The sequence below is a fragment of the Charadrius vociferus genome, unplaced genomic scaffold (genome assembly GCF_000708025.1).
Source record: "Charadrius vociferus isolate BGI_N301 unplaced genomic scaffold, ASM70802v2 scaffold473, whole genome shotgun sequence".
In the NCBI taxonomy this organism is placed as follows: domain Eukaryota; kingdom Metazoa; phylum Chordata; class Aves; order Charadriiformes; family Charadriidae; genus Charadrius; species Charadrius vociferus.
In genome coordinates, this window is record NW_009647444.1 from 1,045,811 (window position 1) to 1,066,316 (window position 20,506).

The window sequence follows — 20,506 nt, forward strand, 5'->3', positions numbered from 1 at the left end:
GCAGGAAGTTTAAGTTAGAAGTTCATATCTTTTGAGAAAGCAGCACAGTTCTTCCTCTGCTGCTACTGGAGTGGTTGACTGCCAGATATACACGCCTTGTACAAGAGCTGGCTACCCGAAATGCAGACGCGGTCACTGCTGTTTTGCCATACTTCAGCATCCCTTCTCTGCCTGCCCTCCCTGCTGCCAGGCGGCACTGCTCCCTCTTGACTGGCACACAGCGGAGGCTTTTAGACCAAGACGTCCAAGGAGAAAATTCACTCTGCACTCTTGCAGCACAGCAGTCAATAAACAGCAATTAAAAAGTAATGAAATATGGATAGTTTGGTTCTCATTTTTTAAATGTCATACATCTATTGCTTGGCTTTTTGCTGTGAAGAGCTGTTTTTCTCCCAGAACGCCTTCAAAACACAGTGTGATCCTCCTGGCACGGCACTTACCTACAGCTTGCTGAACATAGTCCCCAGACAGCGGCCGCCCCTCTATAACCACAACTCTCTTTACAGCCCCATTTTGGGGCTGGATTATTTTTTGTGCCATCCATTAAGATAACTGAGTTTGCTGCCTGCAGGTTACAGACACTGGGGTCGGGGAACCGATTGCGTGGGGAGCTGCTGCCCCACATGCTCTGTCGCCATGAGCCTCACGGCACCAGTCACCCTGTCCCCTGGGCTGCACGCACAGCCAGCGGCAAACTGGAACCAGTGATCCCCTGCAAGGGAGACCCTGTGCAGCAGCAGGTTTAGAGGGGCTTGCACAAAATTCAGAAGTTACTTATTGTCAGACCAACCGGCATCTTAGACTCACCCTTCCACTTGTTTAGAGAGCAGCCCTTAGAGCTCCAATCTTCATCTCTTTCTTTTTTTTTTTCTTTTTTTCTTTTTTTTTTTTTTTACTGCCCCATTCACTAGACATGCCAAGAATTAACTTTCCTTCCTGACTCATCATTTGTTTTCCTGTCAGGTCTAAACACGTTTACTGGATCGGGATTTATCTGATGTTCTTCATACTGTTCCAAACTAAACCAGTCTCAGTAAATAATGAAGCTACGCACCTCACAGACTCTGCCTAAGTAGCATACATGGGAAAACAGTCTATATCCAGCTTGACCTATATTTATCAGCCTGCAAGCATTTGCTTTCTATATTCTTACAGGAGTAGCCCTTTGGAGTCATCAGAGATCCATTAAAAGGATGAGGTTGAATCTAACCGCTTAATATACTAGTTTTGACAAGAGATGCACTGATTTGGGTGCACCGATTTAACAGCTCCTCGCCTCCCACACACACATCCACAACTTCTGAAGATGCTGGAATCATAAAAGGTGGCAAATTTTTAGCAGTCCACTATCATAGACCTCACTGGCACCGTCTGTTGCTCCTCCACTGCCCTCCCAGTTCCAGAGAGCAGCTTTGCTCCCTGCACCCTTCAGAGCGAGGAGCCCACGGAAGGTCCCATCGCTTCTCCCCGGCTGTGGCTTTGCTGGCATGACCGGCCACCAGCTGCAAAATCCCACCTGCAGCCCCTCATCACACGGGCACAGAAAAGTCCTTAGAAGTCTCAGCGTACCATCAACTCCTCCTCATACTGCGTGTGCACGGCGCTACACCAAAGGGCTGCAAAAACACCACGCTTTTGCACTTCTTAGAATTGTCCCCATTAAAAGCTGATCATTACACCACCCCCAGTGCCTTAGCTGTTAAGACTGGAGATATAATGGGGCACGAGTGCACTACCTGCAGCACGTGATACCTCGCTAAACCCTTTTAACAACGTTCTCATCAGCACCTCTTCTCATCCCCCTCCCTTTGCTCATTACCAGCGTTAAGGACACTTAGACAAGCCTCAGAAGCAGCGGTTACACCAAATCCCGGAGAACACAAGCACCATCCTCCCGTTCAACGGTTCATTGAGGAGGTTGAGTAATAAACAACTTCAGTTGAAACTGGGTTACTTGGAGTTATTTTTGTGCTATGGGAAGCGAGCGCCGAGGCCATACGCTCTCCACTTGACCTCTTTACGTGCATACATCAAACAAGAATGGATGCCCTGCTTTCTCAGGCACGGGAATGGAGAACTGTAAGGTGATTTTGCTCTCCTTCCCTTCCAGCTGCACAGCAGGATTACTGTCTCGTGACAACATCTGGCACTGGGATGCTCCAGAGCCCATCAAAACTACCACGAGTATAAAACGGCTGGGGTGGGGACTACCGGGGAAGGCTCAAGCCCAGCCCACAGGGCTAACTCGGGCTCCAGCTGAGGCCATCGGGCTGCCGTGAGCGGTGCTGCCCTGGGAGCATCCGCACAACGCCCTTGCTCTCCCCTCGCCCATCGGCTCCTGCTCCTTCCCTATCTTGCCTCTCTAGTCTAAACTACAGCATTTTTGCAACAATAAGAGCTCAAAATCTTTAAAAAGGTCAAGCCTCTCCTGCGAATGGCTTTAGGAAGGGAAGGCGGCGCAGTCACTGCCCGAGCTCCCCAAGGACGCTCCGGGGCCAGGCACAGCTCTATCTAAATTCCTCTGCCAAGAGGAGGAACATCCACCAGCCCCAGCCCCCTCCTCTCCCCCACGCTCCGGGCTGCATCCCAGCACACAGGCTTGTCCCCGACCCCGCTCTGTCCCCACGGGCACCCACAGGAGGGGAGCAGGGAGCGGATGAGACTTGGGAACCGGGTTCAAGCTTTGATCAATGAAGCAGCCGCGCTGTTTCCCACCAGCTCTTCAGCAGCATCCGCCACCTATGGCACTGCTGGGAAGGGACACGGAGAGGGAGCGATCTCCCACCAGCCGAGACCAGGGAGGTGCCTCAGCGCCCGCGGCTCTCCCGGATCACTGTGCACAAAACGGGCACATTGGAAGAGTCTCTGTGACAACTTTACCTCCCTACCCACGGGCTCGGATGAATGCAAGCTTTTAAGTTGCAGTCAACAACTCACCCCCACGGTCATGGTACAGTGGTTTTGCTGAAATAGCAAGGGCTTGCTTCCTGGTTCACAAAATAAACTCTTTGGGGCAGGAACCGATTTTCTGTTAACTGTACTCACATAGTCTGGCACTGTTTATTTTAAGCTGTTAGCCATTAACAAAAAGGGAAACAAATGATCATGCAATGGCTATTCATAAGTCTGCTTCTGCTCAGCATGAGAATAAGCTCCTCTCTCATCTTGTCCCAATTCCTAGGGATGTAGAGTTTCCCTTTTTAACTACTGGAGAAACCCAGCGCCCTCATCACTACTATCCCCAGCTGTTGATACGGTCTGTGAAAGGAATCCATGACCTGGGAGAGGGACCACACCACGTCGTCGCTGCCCCAGTGAAGCCAACCATCCCGAACTGCCTGCGCTCGTCCCATCTGCTTGACACGGCAGATGTACGCCAAGGGAAGTCCCCCCTCCTTCCCTGCCGATCCAGATACTGTTTGACATGCATGTAGGTGAGAAGTGAAGTTACAAAGGTACTCAGCATCCCTCTGCTATGTCCGAGCAGCGCAGGAATCCCAGATCAGTCTGTGCAGCCGAGGCTCTTGCAGGCTGCTGTAGCTCCCCCCTTCACTGCACACCATGAATTCGTTGCCATACCACTGCCGCCTTCGCTGGGAACACCCCCGCCAGCTCCAGCTCCCTCCTGTGCCACCTCACGCCAGACAGAAAGACGCTTCTGCCACCACTAAGTCCTCCTGCTTATCACCTGCAATGACCATCAGGAGCAGAGGCAGTTGGGGAACAGCAGTTCTCCAGACTCGACTGCAAATAAAGATTTATGGAGAAAGATTAGTTGTTCAGTCCAGGGAAGTTATTTAACTAAAAGCCTGTTGCCACATGAATTGTTGTGCCTGGAGTAGCTTTCTCTTCCAGAAAACAAAGTAATCTATGCAAACATCTGGAGTAAGATTTATGACTGTGAATGTGAAAACCCATTAAATGCCTTTTGGAAGAGAGATATATCCTCATATTTCAGGGCATAAACCAAATTCTGACAGTTGGGGGATAAGGTCAAGCTTTCTAAGAAAGCGAATCCCCTAGGGCCTCATGTAACCACAGGGTCTCTAGCGCTCTTCTGTAAAACCAACTAAACCACTATTAATAAACTATCTTTGCAAAGCAGTTTTCGTAATAGTCACCTGTATTTACCAGAAGACTAAAGAAAGCAAAAGGAAAGCATCCAGCCCCAGTGACAGGGTGCAGGCTTCATCACCAGCTCCAGTTCTTTCTGAGGGCAGTGACTCCAGCAGCCAGCGGTGGCTGGCAAGGCAGGCTGCCCGCGGGAAGAGCCGGGGGGAAACCCTCCAGGGAACCAGAAATGATGGTCTGCAAGTGAGAACATCAGCTAGCCCGAGAAACGCAAGCACAAAAGTTAGAGATGATGGTGAACCGACAGCGTGGGCAGATAAGAGCTCCGTAGAGGAGACAATCTCGCAAGAAGCCCGGAGCAAGCCAAGGCTAAGTGACGAGCTTTAAAAGCAAACAACTATAGGACTGTGCAAACTGAAACGGCTTTATTTTAAAGATGCTTAAATCCAGCAAGCAAAAACTTTTTAATTCCTCAACTCTCTGGCAACAAGACAAAACTGTAATGTTTTAACTCCTGAGTCTGTCTGAAGTCAAACTGTCTGCTTCAGACGCCAACCAACGTCATGGCTGACACTTCGCTGACAGCTCGCTCGAGCGCAGGCTGAAGCTGCGAGCGGCTGCCAGTTAGTGGCACAGCGCAGAGAGCCGCCACCCCTCAGGGCATCCAGCAGAGCAGATGCTCATGTACCAGGTCACCCACAGAAAAGCACTGCTGTGCCAGGCTGGGAGGAGCTGGTCTATGGACACCAAGGGGAGAGAAGAGCAATCCCACCGGGCAGGGAGACACGCAGGAGACAGGCAGTAGGCTGTGCCAGGAGAACCTGACCTTTCAAAGGGCTGATTATTCCACCTCCCGCTCTTCCCATGGATTTTTAAGGCCAATAATAACCGAAGGATAGTGAGAAACCCACCACTGCAGCAGGAGCATCATGGTGCTGCAGCACCACAGGAGTCTTGCAGACACAACTCTTTTGCATACTGTTAGATCAGCCACAAGAAGAAAGAACTTTAAAGCGTGATGACCAACTTGGAAAACAGTTAACTGTAACTTGTTGTCATCTTGAAAACTGGCAAGAAACTGTTGAGTTGGCCTGGAGACATTTCTCTGGTGGAAGGCAGGATTCTCAGCAGGTCAGGATGTAGAACAATAATCCATATGGATAGTGACTGAAAGGGAATCAGGACAGACAGCACAGCAGTCTGGCTGTTAGCCCTCTAGGAAATTTGCCAAATACTGTGTTATTTTTTTCATTTAGCTCTCTGCTATTTAAAGGCAGCCCCATCAGGAACACAGCCTAAGGCGTTCCAGTCCTGCGCTGCCAGATAGCCATCAGATCTCATGCAGTCTTGGAGGGATGAGGAAGGTCTAGCATTTTTCAGGGATGGATGCAAGGGACAGAAAACCGACTCCCTTCCTGGATAGGATGGTACAACTGGAACCCCTGGACTGCCAATTGATTTGGCAGTGTGTCGTGTTTGAAGCATTCTTCTGTTTCAGGGACAACTGGGATACCATGAGGACCAAACCATAATGTCTTCAACTCATCTGAGCCTAACTGTGCATAGAATCATAGAATCATTATGGCTGGAAATGATCTTTAAGATCATCAAGTCCAACCGCTATCTAACTCTACCAGGTCCACTTCTAAACCATGTCCCTGAGCACCATATCTAGACGGCTTTTCAATACATCCAAGGATGGTGTTTCAACCACTTCCCTGGGCAGCCTGTTCCAGTCTTTGATAACCCTTTCAGTGTAGAAGTTTTCCCTAACGTCTAAACTAAACGTCCCCTGGTGCAACTTGATGCCATTTCCTCTTGTTCTATTGGTTACAACTTGTGAGGAGAGACCAATGCCCACCTCTCTACAACCTCCTTTTAGGTACCTGTAGAGAGCGATAAGGTCTCCCCTCAGCCTCCTTTTCTCCAGACTAAACAACCCCAAGTCCCTCAGCCGCTTCTCATAAGACTTATTCTCAAGACCCTTCACCACCTTCGTTGCCCTTCTCTGGACCCTCTCCAGCACCTCAATGTCCTTCTTACACTGTGGTGCCCAAAAATGAACACAGTACTCAAGGTGCGGCCTCACCAGTGCTGAGTACAGTGGGACAATCACTTCTCTGGCCCCGCTGGCTGCACTGTTCCTGATGCAGTGATACCTGGGATGCAAAGTGATGCCTTGCCTACTTGTGCTGAGAAAAGCAAAATCTGCGCTGAGTGAACGCACTTTTGCTTTCCCAAACCTTTGTTATTGCAGGAGAAAGAGGAATTAGAAGGCGGAGGAGTCCTCCTTTGCAGGCTGTGAGTGTGTCTGCCAGCAGCACTTCTCGCCGGGGCAGTGAGCCCCAACCCTCTGCATCCCTCAGCGCTCGGACACCAAAGGGGTGACGGAAAGGGAGAGACAAATGCCCAGTGTGATTACAAAAAGGAGGCTGGCCGTCTTGCAAGTGAGGAAGTCCACATCAGAGCTAAAGAATCTGCAGGACGTGTTTCAGAGCTTGCCTATATATAACCTGGAAATCTTGAGATAGTCTATAAACCGAGAGCACTGACAGAAAGAGATCGGGAAAATATTCATGCCTTTTCTGTTAACTCTTCCAGCATCTTTCTGGAAGAACCAATTGGACTTGAGCTTGGAAAAAAACTCAAATCTGTCAAACATTTTCTCAAAGCAGGAGTGATCTGCTCTACTCGAAGCCACACGAATCCCTCAGTGTGTTCCGAAAACAAAGAGGAATTAATATCAAAACTTTTTTTTTTTTTTAAATCTTTTACCTTTCTAATCCCTTAGAAGCTGGTGTATTTCTATAAAACCTTCTTAAATATCTCCGAATTACTGCCAAATAAGTTCAGTATATGACAAAATAAAAACTACATGTCTAGCTATTCTCCATTCCCTCTAAGGTGATCTGTTTGTGCTGCTCATGAGTTCCCAGTCCATTGCTTCTCTGACCCGTCAGAGGCTGCTGGTTTACACCAGTAACACGACAGTAACAGAGGCAGAAAGAAGAAAAGGTTTCTTTTCTCATCCAGGAAGCTTTCTGATCTGCTGTTGTAAGAAGTCTCCAAAGGTGACCTAAGGTTTTCAGAGATGCATTTTATGGACTTTAAAACATGAGAACACACTGAAATATCAGCTTTCAATATTGCTCCTCAACTTTAAAAAGGAAAGGTCTGGCTGGAGAATTGCCAAGAGTTAGGATAGAAATCATCACCTACCACTACCCTGCATTCAACATTTATAAAGGGCTCTGATTTATTGTCTCTTCTCCAAAACAAGGACTCCATCCATATACCTCCAGCTAACATAAGGTGAAACCTCACACTCAGGCAGGTCCCCTCCACCGCTGCCGCTCCTCACTGCAGACACACTTCGCTCCACAATCTCACCCAGGGGAAAGGCAAAGGGCTGCTGCTGCCTGATCCTAATGCAACCGAACACTTCTAACCCTTTGTAATACCTCGAGGCTTAAAAACTAAGAAAAGGCATAAATATGACTTAAATTAATAACACAATCAGGAGAGGAAACACCACAGCATATGATTAAGAGCAGTGCAAGCAGCCCCCCCTCTCCCCCAGCACATCACAGCCCTCATCCGCACACCCGCCGGAGCGAGCCCACCCCGGTGTAAAAGAAGGAGCACTGCTCTGGGACTCGCCAGCTGACACGGGGCATTTCATCAGCACTTTATCTGACAGAGAGAGCCAAGACTCCACTTACTATAAATCAACAATAACTTGCTGACTTAAACAAGCATCTGTTATTTACTCTGGCTGCACAAGCCAATCCATCTGGCCTTACACAGAATTAGCGTATAGCAAAGAGACATATCTGTAAATAATTTACTTCGGGGAAAAATGCCAAACTTATTATCTATTAATATTATTTGACTGTCCTATTATGGCAACAGGATGCTGCTGTCCTCTACGGCACAGCCCCGCTTCTTCCCTGAACCAGTGCTAGCAAGTTCACTGGTGGCATGCATGATGAATGAGGGAAAACGTGACTCCCAAAACGCGCAGGATAATGCTGGAATTAATGAAGAAGCAGTGCTCTGACAACAGCAGGTGACCACCCATCGGTTTGGGACCTCCGCTCGACAGCGGGGTGACATAAGGCGCGGGAGGGGAAGGTCATGGCGAGACAAGCCAGAGACAGAAACCTGCATGCCCGTCACTGGCCACCGCTGGGAACCATGGTGCCTCCCTCTCCCAGGGATGCCATGGCCTCTGACACCGGCTGCCAATGGTGTGCCGGTGCACCAAGTAAATTATGTTAGCACCGAGGAAGAATGATTTGTATTGGTTCATCACTCCAGAAAACAAGTCAGATGTGTGATTTACAGGCACATTACATTACCGGACAGTTCAGCTTCCACAATAGAGACTCACTGCTGCCCTCACAACTCCTAGAAACCAGACACTGCTCACCCACAGCCGAAGCAAACAACTGGATGAGGTCCTTCTACATGCTAATTACCAAGGAAAGATGGTGAACAGACCGTGCTGTTGAGAGGGAACACCTGGGCTCACACGTATCTCTGGTGAGTCTGACACTACAGAGCTGGACGGGAAGAAGTTGCTTTCTCAAGGGTTGAGGAAAAGGATCGTGGACACCAAGGTCAGAGTATGACTCTTGATGGACAGACAGTTCTGCCATTTGCAGGTATTGAGAGAAGTGACCCTCTGAAAGGGATGCAAGAGAGGAAAAGCACCCCCTAAATTTGGAGTTGTGGGTCTGAGCTTGCAGGAGGGTTGATGGGAACTTAAAGCACCCTTAAGAGTCAAGAGCAGAAGGAGACACTGGGTCTCACTAGGACACTAAGGCATTGGAAAGGACTGTGCTTTGCAAACTGCTTTGGCTACTTTTTGAGGGGAATTTGTAATGTGGAATGACAAGCATATGACAAAGAAATCAATTTATCCTTGAATTTTCTCCTTTACTAGGTTAAGAAACCTTAGAAAGCCACCACACTTTGTCCCCACCATTCCTGTCTGAGTCCCCTTGGCTTGGTAGGCTCCTCAAAGCAAGGCTGTTTAATCTCTTCCAACAGGAGGAAAACAGATCACGATGCTGCAAATCCCTCCAGCACTTATACGTTAATGACTGCTGATGAGAGAATTTGTGTCAGCAGAACTTGACTCTTAGGCTACTGTGGTAGAGAAAGCCAACACTTGGAGGTGGGAGTGATCTTCACTCCTCTCTCTGTATGTGTTACCTTCAGCCGCCCGTTTGAAGAAGACTTTGCAGCTACCACAAGTGAGGGCTCCATAGTGGCACCCGGATGCTTCATCTCCACAGATCAGGCAAGTCTTCTGCGGTGGAAAGTAATAGTCAATGGGCAAGACATGTTCATGGCCAGTCTCCAATCTGCAGTGCAACAGAGAAAGAAAACAAGGGAAAGAGTCAGCAAATGAGGTTAGGATGAGCTATGGGTGAATGCAGTGGATGGTGCTTGGGAAAACTTTCACGGCAAAACCCAACATTTTGGTGACGGGACAAGCCAAGCACTGATCAGAAAGGAGGCAAGAGATGACTAAGCCAAACCTCGCTCTGGCCACGCAGAAGACCGTGCTGGGGCGCCTCTCCTGACATTGTCCTAGGTACAATATATGACAATGTGTGGCGAAGTACAGGCACGGTGACAGCACATCCTAGAAAAAGAACATGACTGGGACTGGCTGTTGCACTGTTCATGTAATTTTGGCTTCAACAGTGAGGCTTGTATATCAAACAAGGACTCTGCGTGCTCATTAAGCTATGGGATCCCACTCCATTGAAGTCACTGTCGTCACTTCACTACAGATTAATTTATTGTTTTGATTCTTAATTTAAACAAATTATTTTGTCCTGAGCTATCCAACTCCCTTAAGCTATTCTATTCTTCTTGCTTTTTTTTCTCTTGCCTGTTTTCTACCCATTCCCTCTTTCGATACCCAGCATGGCTGGACTGACTTTTCTTCCACCATGCGTTGTTCATCCACATGACTACTAAAACCAGCCAGAAGCCTCTGGTGAAAACATAAAGCATTTGCTGTGAACGTGTCCAAGCGGACTCCTGTTTATACCCATCCCATGACTAAGGGCACTGCCTCTGCGTCTCTCGGTCACACAGGGTACATCGGGATAGTGCCACCGAGGTCCCTGCCCTGGGATGGCCCCATGGGCAGAGCGCAGCGCTGCCAACCACGGAATGGTGAAAACAAACCTGAGAGACAAAAATAAAAGTTGCAGGGTCTGCCATATAATAATTACGATTAAATGCTGGGAGCAGGTCGGTTTGGGTTACGGAGCTTCACATTTTCCACTCGCCAGCTCAGTAGTCTGAATGACCCATATTGGGTTTTCAGTCTGGGTAGCTGGAAACCAGGATGGGGATGGAAACCTGCTGTTAGCAAGGGCAGAGCACGGGCTCCCACTAAGATCTGGGGCCATCTTTGCCTGTTGCTGCCTTCCCCAACCCCCAGTTTTGACATAACCTCTTCCGAGTTCCGCTGGGGAAGCACGAGGAGCCTCCTACAGCCCTGGCACAGCCCAAGCAGGTGCCAAGCACAACGAGAGGACCGCAGTGGTGCCAGGGTGCTCAGGACGCAGAGCTCTACACCTCCAAAACCTCCCACCGCTCCCCAGCCAGCACAGCCCGCAGCTCACGTGGCGCTGACAGCGTGGGACGGGTTCCCCGTGAGACGGAATTCTGCGGGAGGACTTCGCATGGCACGGTGCTGCCCGCGCGCGCCAGGATGACACAGTGCCAACCAGCCACGTTAACCACAGCATCGAGATGCTCCGAGAGCCAGCCCTCCTATCCAACTACGTTTTCCTCATGCTTCCCACCATCCGCATGCCCAACGCCTTTTCCCTTGGCTGGTACCCGTCCTGCCACCTCCCTCCCGACACACATTGGCCACACACTTGTTTGATCAGATCTATGGAAGCTGCTTTTTCGGAAGGCATGGCAGCACGAGAGGTGCTTAGCGGACCTGCAAGTCAACGCATGTCCAGGCAGTATGGGGAGCAATGGCACGTGAAGTTATTTGCTAAAACAGGCTTTTTGTCAAAACGCTGGATCAGGCAATTAGCTTCTAACAGTCAGCAGGTCACTGCAACTTTTTGGTGAAAATTAGATCTGCTTTTAGTCTCTGGGATTGTTTGAATACTTGCAGGTGAGCTCTTAGAAATGAAATTATATTAAGAGTGAACGTGACAATGCTGGGACTTCTTGGAAAAAAATCTTTTTACTCAGAAAAGCCCCGTTTGGGCCCATAATGTGAATAAACTCAAAATCCACTGAAACAGAAAACAGCCCTGGGAGAGATGGCAGCCAGAACCCATACTGTGAATCTTCTGAAAAGTCTTGCAACTTTTAGAAAAAGGGGTCAAACACCAACACAGACCGTGGGGCAAGGGAACACTGTCCTGTTTCTCAGCCCCTCTGCCCCAAACTGCTGCCCGTGGCCAGAGCCTCTCCGCATCCCGCAGGCAGCTCTGGCAAGCAAGGCAAGGCAAGGGGACATCTCACAAGGCAAGCACAAGGCAAGCAAGGGGACATCTCACACACTGAAAGAGCAGCTGGCAGCATCGAGGTTTAATTAAGGAAAGATATATGTGTTGTCTGGGCTAACCATCAGCTTTTCCACTGGGGTTTCCATCCCTGTGGTAAGTTACAACACACGGCATCGCTGCCCCGTGCTTGCCGGGCTGAGGCTGCAGCAGGCACCGGCGCAGGCGGTTGGTCCCCCACGGTCCCCCACCTCTCCCATCTCCTCTCTCCCGTCTCGTTTCACTACTCCCAGGACACAGGGACCTCCTGCAACCTGCCCCTGCACAAGCAGCAGTCTCACAGACATTGGGATTAAAACTACTTATAGTGGAAGAGCTTGAAGAGCAATCACTGGCAAGGAGAACTGTGGCAAGGACAACGATGCACTCATGTAGGGGCAGGTGCCTGCTAATCATCTTTTGCTCAGCTACTTTAATTCTGGTAATATGAGTAGCTTCTTTAGTCCAGACTATCCATTCCCTGTTGTTCTGCTTCCCAAGAGACATAAATTAAACTGAGGAGAAAGAGGTTTTAAATGAGAAAAAACGTTTCCTCAAGAACAGATGAGGAACCAATATTTGAGTGGTTTAAACATACCATAGGCTGAAAAATATCTTCAGGTGCAGACAGGACTTAAGGGATTGTTGCTGTTATGTGAACAACTAGCTGGGATGCTTAATTTCAACCACAGATTAACTCTGTTACCAGAGTACCGGCGCGGTTTGCCTTTCCCACCGGTCAGGGCCCTTTGCTGAAGTACGGTTGTCTTTTCTGAGCCCCTCACACCTTGACAGTAAGGCACAAAATGGGACAATTATCGGTGAGATCAAAACCCAGGCTCACCTCTCTGCTCTGACCTTGCTGTCAGTTGTGTCCTTCAAGAACGCTGCTATCTTCTATTCCTCATACGAGAGCTATGCAGATCCTACCTAAATTGTAGGTTAATAACTGGAGCAGCAATTTTGTCCTCTGTTTTTAAGGCAAGAAACATTTTGAGTGATTTCTCATCTTTTTAGCAGCAGCAATCAGGATCAGTGACTCATCTGTAAGTACTGCTCAACTATCCTTCCCTGCCAATCTCAATTTCCAAGGCTTTTCTTGAATTACTGATGAAGCGGAGGAGATACAGTTGGCTGCAACATATCTGCCACAGTTAAGTCCTGACGTGACAGACATCTCCCTGCCTCCCCCTTGCAGCATCCCGCCTGTCCTCCCCGCACGGTCCCACTGTCCCGTCCCCAGCAGCGGCCCAGGCCACCCCCTGCTTTCCCCGTGCCACATCTGCACAAGCACCCAACGCTACACAGCCTTGGCGATCACTTTGAGGTGCTGCTGTAGAGCAGACACTACTAAGAAATAGCCAGCAGCAGATATAAAAGCTTTGCTAAAAACGTCTTGTTTACCCAGCAATTTTTTAGATTCCAGTAGTACCAGACCTTTCCTCTAATGACCCGTTACCTTTTTTCTCCTCTCTGTGCATTCAGAAATCTGAAAAGGGCTAATTTATGTTTTTCCATAAGGCCTTCCATACTGTGCTTTCCCCGTTCTTTGCACTACGTCTTTCAGATTGGAAACGAGCAAAAGTGACTCTCACAGCTGTCGCGATGACAGAAGCAGGACCCTCAGAAGACCTTGGGGCAGTTTTTGAGGCTTAACTATTTAAAGCTGCAAAATAGGTGAGCAATTTTAAGCAGCTTGTTAAATAGCAGTTTCTGCACGAGAAGAGTTGTGCAAGCACAAAAATGCCTTCGTGCACGTCTGTATGTAGTGTACCTATACACGCGCATCTGCCTCCCAAAGGTGCTGAGCGGAGCATTCCAGAGGTGCTCGGGCTCTCCCCACAAACCCTCGTGGGCTTGGCCAGTCTCCCCCCGAGTTGCCCACTTAGGGCGGAAACTCAGAGGGAGAGGGCAGACACTGAAGGTTAATCCTGGCTGTGAGACAGGCTCGTACCCGGCTGTAACGCTCCTGCCCTCAGGGTTTGCCCAGGGGAGCATTCAGCCCCCCAGCATCCCATCCCATCCCATCCCGTCCCGTCCCGCCCCATCCTGTCCCGTCCAGCAGGAGCTGATGTTTCGGCAGCCGGGGAGCAGCTGGGCTGCAGGCTGAGCCCTGCAGCACCAACGCGATTTCCAGCCCACTCCCGCACCGGCATTACTGGCAGCCACTGTCCACAGAGCAGAAGGAATTGCCCAGGAACGCCCTTGATTTTAAAAAGACGTCAATTTGTCTTTTCTTTTCTGTTTTTAGAGGGAAAATTGTAAAAAAAATATAACTGAAAATGTGGGCAACTCAGTGTGAGCTGTGATAATGGCACCTTTAACGATCTATTTTCCAGTTTCCGAGAGACCTTTTAAAGGCTTTCTCAAAATATGTGGGCAATAACACTGCTACCAGCCAAAAAGATGGCTTACGGAGGCTGCAGGGGTGTGCGGACTGGCAGCTTTCCGGACAGAACCCCAGACACCCACCTGGCATGGGGGTCCCAGCCACCAGCAGCGTTTGCAGCCCCTCCAGCCCCGCGCCGGGGAGCGGAGGGGTGGCTGAGCAGGAGGCTCACCATGGGCTGCCCAAAGCCTTCCTCCGAGCGGAAGTTTTTACTCCGTCGGTACCTGCTGACACACCGAGCGCGCTGCGGAGGGCTCCAGAAGACGTGACCGTAGTTTGCACAATATATGGCAAGTGTCACACTGCCTCAGAAACCCAAAGCAGGGAGATAGCGCGGTGCGGGCAGACACAACTGGTGCAGCAGTGACGTCGGGCAGAGATTCCAGCCCTGGCACACGGCTTGAAGGCCAAGGTCAGGGCTGCTCACAAAGGAGCACGGTGGTTTTCAGGGGAGAGAAAAAAACAACCTCAGTATCTCTCTTACGGCTACAGGAAGAATTTTACTGCCCTTTCAGCAGGGTTCTTTAAGGAAACGAAGAGCATCTATTGAGCTCCTGCCATGTGCAAATATTTCTGTAGAGTAGGAACTATAATTTTGCAGTACAAGCGCTTGTTTGTCAATGGTTGATTTCACCCAACAGCCCAAATTTCACAACACACCCAGAAAACCAAGGGCAACGATGGATGAGAAAAGTCAACCATTTCTCATAACCCATGGAGAAAGTTTCCACCCCAGCAAAGGACGGCACACGCGACCCAAGAGGAGCCAAGGCACGACTGCGCCCTGTCCAGAACTCCTGGCTCCAAAGACAGACCACGAAAAAGTATGTTTGCTGCTTTATCTGCATGGCTTCTGCAGTCCATGCCTACCTGCTTGAATAAGATTAATTCATTAAGCAATTCACCATGCTAATACAACACGATGCATATTCCTTACGCTCCCTCTGTTTTCCATCAGTCTGACATAACTGATCAAAATTTCCACCTCCTTCCCTCTTACATTCGACTACATTTTCCCTGTTGAAATGACTCTTAACAGTTGCAGCAGAACAACCCACCAGACTGAAGCAGAAGGCTGCGGCGTTGTTGCCTGCAGGGCTGTGCCCTGAGGGAGCAGCACAGCCTCCTCGTGGCATCGGCTCACCGCGTGAACTGCTCAGCGTCGGTGTCTGCACCAGCGGGCTCGGGACCCGCTCCGGGATTTAGCTGCCTCGTCCAGAGACATGTCTGCTAAAGCACAATGTGGTGGATTTGCACACAGAGAGACCCAGCTGGGCTGGTCTTCGGAGAATCCCTAACTGGGATTTGCCTGCCCGCCCGCCCCCCCGCCCCCGGCGGCTGCGACGCACCCCAGCTCATCCCAGCCCGACCAGCCATCAGCTGGGAATCACTGGAGAAGAGCACACACCGTGCCCTTGGGGGAAAGTCACTGGTGGTTTTGCACCGTTACAACGCTGTATCTAAAAATCTGCCTGGCCAGGATGCTCAAGAAGATGCTGAGCCATGAACCGAATAAGCTCTTGCACACAAACTTGGATGACACGGAATCCTGTCCAGTCATCTCAAGCACTGTCATTTCTGAGATACTGTGACGTTATCAGTAGTAAATGTCGCCTTTAAAATGGCACCATCTGTGCATGACATTTTCAAACACAATATTAAAAATAACTGGCTTCCCATCAAAAGAACTGCGTGGGTCCTGCCCGGACAAAGGTCTGTGACTCCCATCGAGGTGCAAGACCCACGTTTAGCGAAGAGCAGGACTGTCCATTGCAGAGTCTCACGTCCCCTTGCACCTTCTCGTTTCACTGCCACTGCCTTCAGCCTGAGCTGAACTGAATCGTCAAACAACAGTCACTAAGCCGCTCTGATTCAGATAACAAGGCCTGCACGGAAACTTTAAAGCATCCCATCTGTTAAAATGCTTTGAGCAGTTTAATCTATAAACACACAGCCTTGTACACTGAATTTATTTCCTTTTTTTCTAAATAGCCTTGAATGTGTTTCTAAACTGACCATGCCTTGTTTTCATGTGTAACTGCTGGAGGCGGAGAGGCAAGATAGCATCTCCGAGAGAGCAGAGCGTGGTGCACAGTGTGAACAACAGGGACGCGTCCATGGTAAACACATATGGGAACTTGATCTTCATCGGATTTAAATAAACATTAGCAGATGACAACAGGTTCTCCAAACATCCCTGGCAGAGAAGGCAGGCCGAACTAGCACGCCCTCAGGAGAAGGTCCTCCCACCAGCAGCTCCAGGGAGCAGCAGCGTGGGGCTCCGCAGCAGAGAGGGGCAGCAGCAGCTCGGAGGCTGCCTCCCAGCCCAGGGGGCACAAAGAACTTCAACAACAAATCCCCAAATCCATTTGCAAATCTCCTAAATTAAATTACCCTTTTTATTATTTTATTTTCAAATGCTTTGTTTACTTATTTTGACAGTTTATTTTTCACACATCGGGTCCCAGCTGCAGCTGAAGCGCCACCTCCACCAGCCCAGGCAAGCCCACAGCTCTTTGTCCTTTTGCTTTCCTCTGCTGCTCCAGCCTGGAGCTGCTCGGAAGCCGGCTGCCGTTTGCCCCGGCACCCGGGGGACTGTCCCAAACAGCCACCCCGACCAACCGAGCCACCCCACACCTACTGAGGGGATGGACGGCAGAGGCCATGTCACAACCCAAACCACTGGCGAGTCTCCTGATTTTAATGACCACCATTGGCTCTCGCCTTCCAGTCATCCCTCAGAAGGAAGCAGAAAATGAGGTTAGAAGGAGAAAGGAGGCAGGCATGGTATGCCTGAAATGCAAAGCCTGGGCAAAGCCACTCTGCAGCCTCTGTATCACACAGGTGGCCTCTGTATTTTGGATACAGTACTGAGACCCAAACTTCTGCCTCAAAACCTGATCTCCAGCCGGCGCGCTTGGGGAGCAGCTTAAATAAATCAGCTCAGAGAAGATGAGACATTTGATTTCCCCAGACAGAGAAGGTATCCACGAAAAGAGACAGCATAAATGTATTGCAAGGTTACTTCAGATGGGAACTCACCTGATCACGAAGCACGAAGGGGACAAAAAGCAAAACAGGAGTAATGCAAGCGGGCTTCAGCCCTGACGAGCACCCCCGAGGTCATCAGCGCTGTACACCATATTGTCCTGGTGACTGCAGAGTCACCTGGAGCCTCCAAGGACAAGACCTTGGTGTCCTCGGTGCACAGAGAGCCCTACTTATTTCCCAAGGAAACAGTCTGTCCTGACTAATATTTTTCAAGTAAGTTTAACCCACACCATAATCTTCCATTCTCAAATCCATCTCCTCTGCTGACAAAAAGAACATGTGACTATAAAGAAAATTAAAAATAACGGGATACTTTTGATCCATATATTTCACGCTCCAAGAGACACTGCCATCATGCCAGACAGGGAGTACTGCCTTACAGTCCCCTAGAAAACATCCTGGCTGTTACTGTACTTGGCAGGGTACCGCAGGCTTGTAGTACCACATACTAATAGTCTCCTTTTATAGGAAGACATTTAGCTTTCCCTCTTCAAAAACCAAGCGCAGTGATACTTATGAAACACTTCGGAAGAGATGATGCGAGTTCCTTGGCGGCTCTGCACAGCAGCCAGGTCTGAAGTGCGAATCTCCAGAGGTAACAAAGACATCTCCTTGTCCGCAACAGCTCCGATCCTGCTGGCCAGGGCCACCCCTCGGCAGCCCAGGTCTCTCCCACGGGGCTGGGAATGGGGACGGGAGGCTGCCGGACCCACAGCACGGCTCCCGGCGCCTCGAACAGCACCGGGGCGGCACTCCCGGGGCAGGAGGGGTTTTCTCACCAGGAATCCCCATCCTCTCCCAGGGCTTGCCGGGCTCATGCAACCACAGAGATCAACGTGGGGCAGAAGACTAAAGTTACCCTCTCCACACGCCCTTCACGTACAGATTAATGTTCCTTTTGTTTCTGTAGCGCGTGGATCTGAAAGCCAGCACTGCATTTCTAAATTAGACAAGCAGTCCCTGCTCCTGCTCCCAGACCCTTTGTAAAACAATACCTGCTCCGAGACTTTTCCCTGGCAGGGTTCAGGGACAAGGAGAGGTTTGCAGGGGCTCGTGGTCGGCCAGCACAGAGCTGTGTCCAGTGACGGGGCGCAGCCAGAGCACCTCATGTGAACCGGCCATTTGGTATCTCCACAAATCTTGGCCAATCCAAAGTTCTGTCATGCCTCAAACTGACAACGGCAGCTGCTGAGGGAGAGATGATAGAGTACGCATGGCGCTGGCAGGATGGGGACACTGATGGCAATGCCGTATGTAGATGCCCCGCTCACCTCTGCGCTCGGACAAGGACAGAGCTCCTCTCCAGCCCATGGACATCTCTTCTGCAGCCTGGCAGCAGGATGAGCACCACAAGCCCCATTCACCAACCTTGGCTGTCTAATACACAACGGGAGACCTCAGAGCCTGCATCCTTCTGGGTGCTGTCGGCATCACCTCCAGCCCACGGAGAGCACAACCAGGCAGCCGACACTCGAGCATCTCGAGGGTCTCAACCCCCTGAGCCCCCAGCCAGGGATGACCCTGAGTCACACTGTCTCATTCCGAACGCCAGGCTGACCCCTCCAGCCGTCCCTGGGCAGGGACCGAGGGGCTCGCGCCCTGCAGGAGGGTGCCCGCTGGAACAGGGCTCCCCCCGTGGTCCCTCCAGGACCTTCAGCTAACTCCACAGAATCTGATAAGTTACTGCAGAAAGAAAACCAAGGTGGGCTGATTTAAAACAACATCATATAGAACTTCTTAAGTAATCAGGATTTAATTTGGCAACAATGATCTCTCTACTTAAATAATCCATTTCCAGCTTTTCTACGCCTCTCTTGCAGTGATTTTACTAAAGAATGCATTCAGCAATGTTCCCTGCCTTCATGTTTTCTCTTTGCAACGTGGAGAATGTGTTCATTTTAAATAGGGCCGTGTTGATGCCTCTGCAGAGGACGTGACTTCTTTTCATTAGTAAGAGCCTTCTCCTGTTTAGCAAATATGGTGGGTTTTTCTGAAGAAATTATACAGTTTGTCATGACTTTTCATTTTCCATTCTATAACTTAGAAAATGGTATATGACACATTTATTAAACGCAGGGTTAATATTTTGTGATACCTGTCAAGTTGCATTCAAATGGATCCATCAATTCAATGGAAATGTGAACATTTTAATTTGCTCTTCCAGTAAGTCAGAACTAAGTTTATCAAAGGAGACTGTATTTCAAATCAATTGACCACTAAAGCCAAGTCAGGCTTATCTGTGAGCTGCAAACTCTGCTGACTGGCCTTTTCCTAAGGGATCTCCAACGTTTAATAGCTGTTGGATACCGCTGCCCCATGCCTCATTCTCTACACAGGCTGGAAGAAAATCTCCCACACTGTCTGGCTTTATCAGCTCCGAGTAGGTCTCTGTTTTGAATGACTACCCTTTGAACTGAACTGGCTAAATAAATGGCATTTTCTCTGCTTTTCCAGAGCCGGTTTAGCAACACAGTGAATTCCTGGTGCTGAGGTGCTGTCTTCTGCTGGGAGCCTAACCTCTTCCGAGACGCCAGTAAAACCCATAAACCACCCACCATTATATTTTACTGACCTCCCGTGAGCTTCACAGACTCTAGTAAACACAAGCTTCCACATTCTTCCCTGATGAGAAAGTGGGAATATGGCTCCCCACGTTGCCCCGCTTGCCATGTCTGCTTAACAGCGTTCCTCTTACGGTCCACGAACTGCCCCACCAGGTCTGTAGCAGCCGGAGATGGCATCCGCCACTGCTCCTGTGGGAACTCGTGGAAACCTGTCTGATAATCCCACTCCCAAGTTATTCCACCAAAGAACAAGTCGGTGCAAAGAGGGGCTGCAGACCGGAGCGCTCCCTGCCCCACTCAGACCTCAGCCCACCAGTGCAACGGGAAGGCTTCCAGCCGGATTGCTGAGGGATGTTCAAGAGTCACTTCCAGACACGGATATTTAAAACACATAATATCTTCCCCACTTCATTTGGCAGTGGAATTATTGCTAAGGAAACCGGTGCCGCAAATTCTGCATTTTTATTTCTCTATTGGATGAAGCACGAGTTGAAAACGGGCAGATGGCAGACAAGGGAGGAATCCAGCATGGATAAAGGAGAAGACCACAAATACCACTTACATCGGCAGCAGCCGACCGGGGAGGCACACCACGCGAGCAAGACCTGCTGGCACAGGCAGCAAAGCAAAAGGCAGCACCGCTGCCCCAGGGAGGGCCGCTGCTCCTGCCTCTCCCATCTCCGCACTGCTGAGCGGGACGGCACCCTCCTCATCCTCATCCTCCTCCCGGCAAAGCATGGCAGCCCTGGGGATGGATGGGGAAGGGAGAAAGAAACAGCAACATCCCGCTCAGGGAGCAGCTCCCGCCCTCGGCCCCACAGCATCCCCTCTCGCAGGAGGAGGATGCTGGGACTGGCCGCGGTGGCTGTGCCTCGCCCGCCGTGACAGCT

The 20,506-nt window shown here is 50.1% G+C and overlaps 1 protein-coding gene across 1 annotated transcript in view; it reads right to left on the reverse strand.

The window, feature by feature from the left end:
• AR (androgen receptor) overlaps positions 1-20,506 on the reverse strand; it is a 157,889-nt gene that overhangs the window by 18,928 nt on the left and 118,455 nt on the right. The window contains exon 2 of the mRNA XM_009880685.1: positions 9,292-9,443. Coding sequence (XP_009878987.1) covers positions 9,292-9,443 — 152 coding nt within the window. The remainder of the gene's footprint in view (positions 1-9,291; positions 9,444-20,506) is intronic.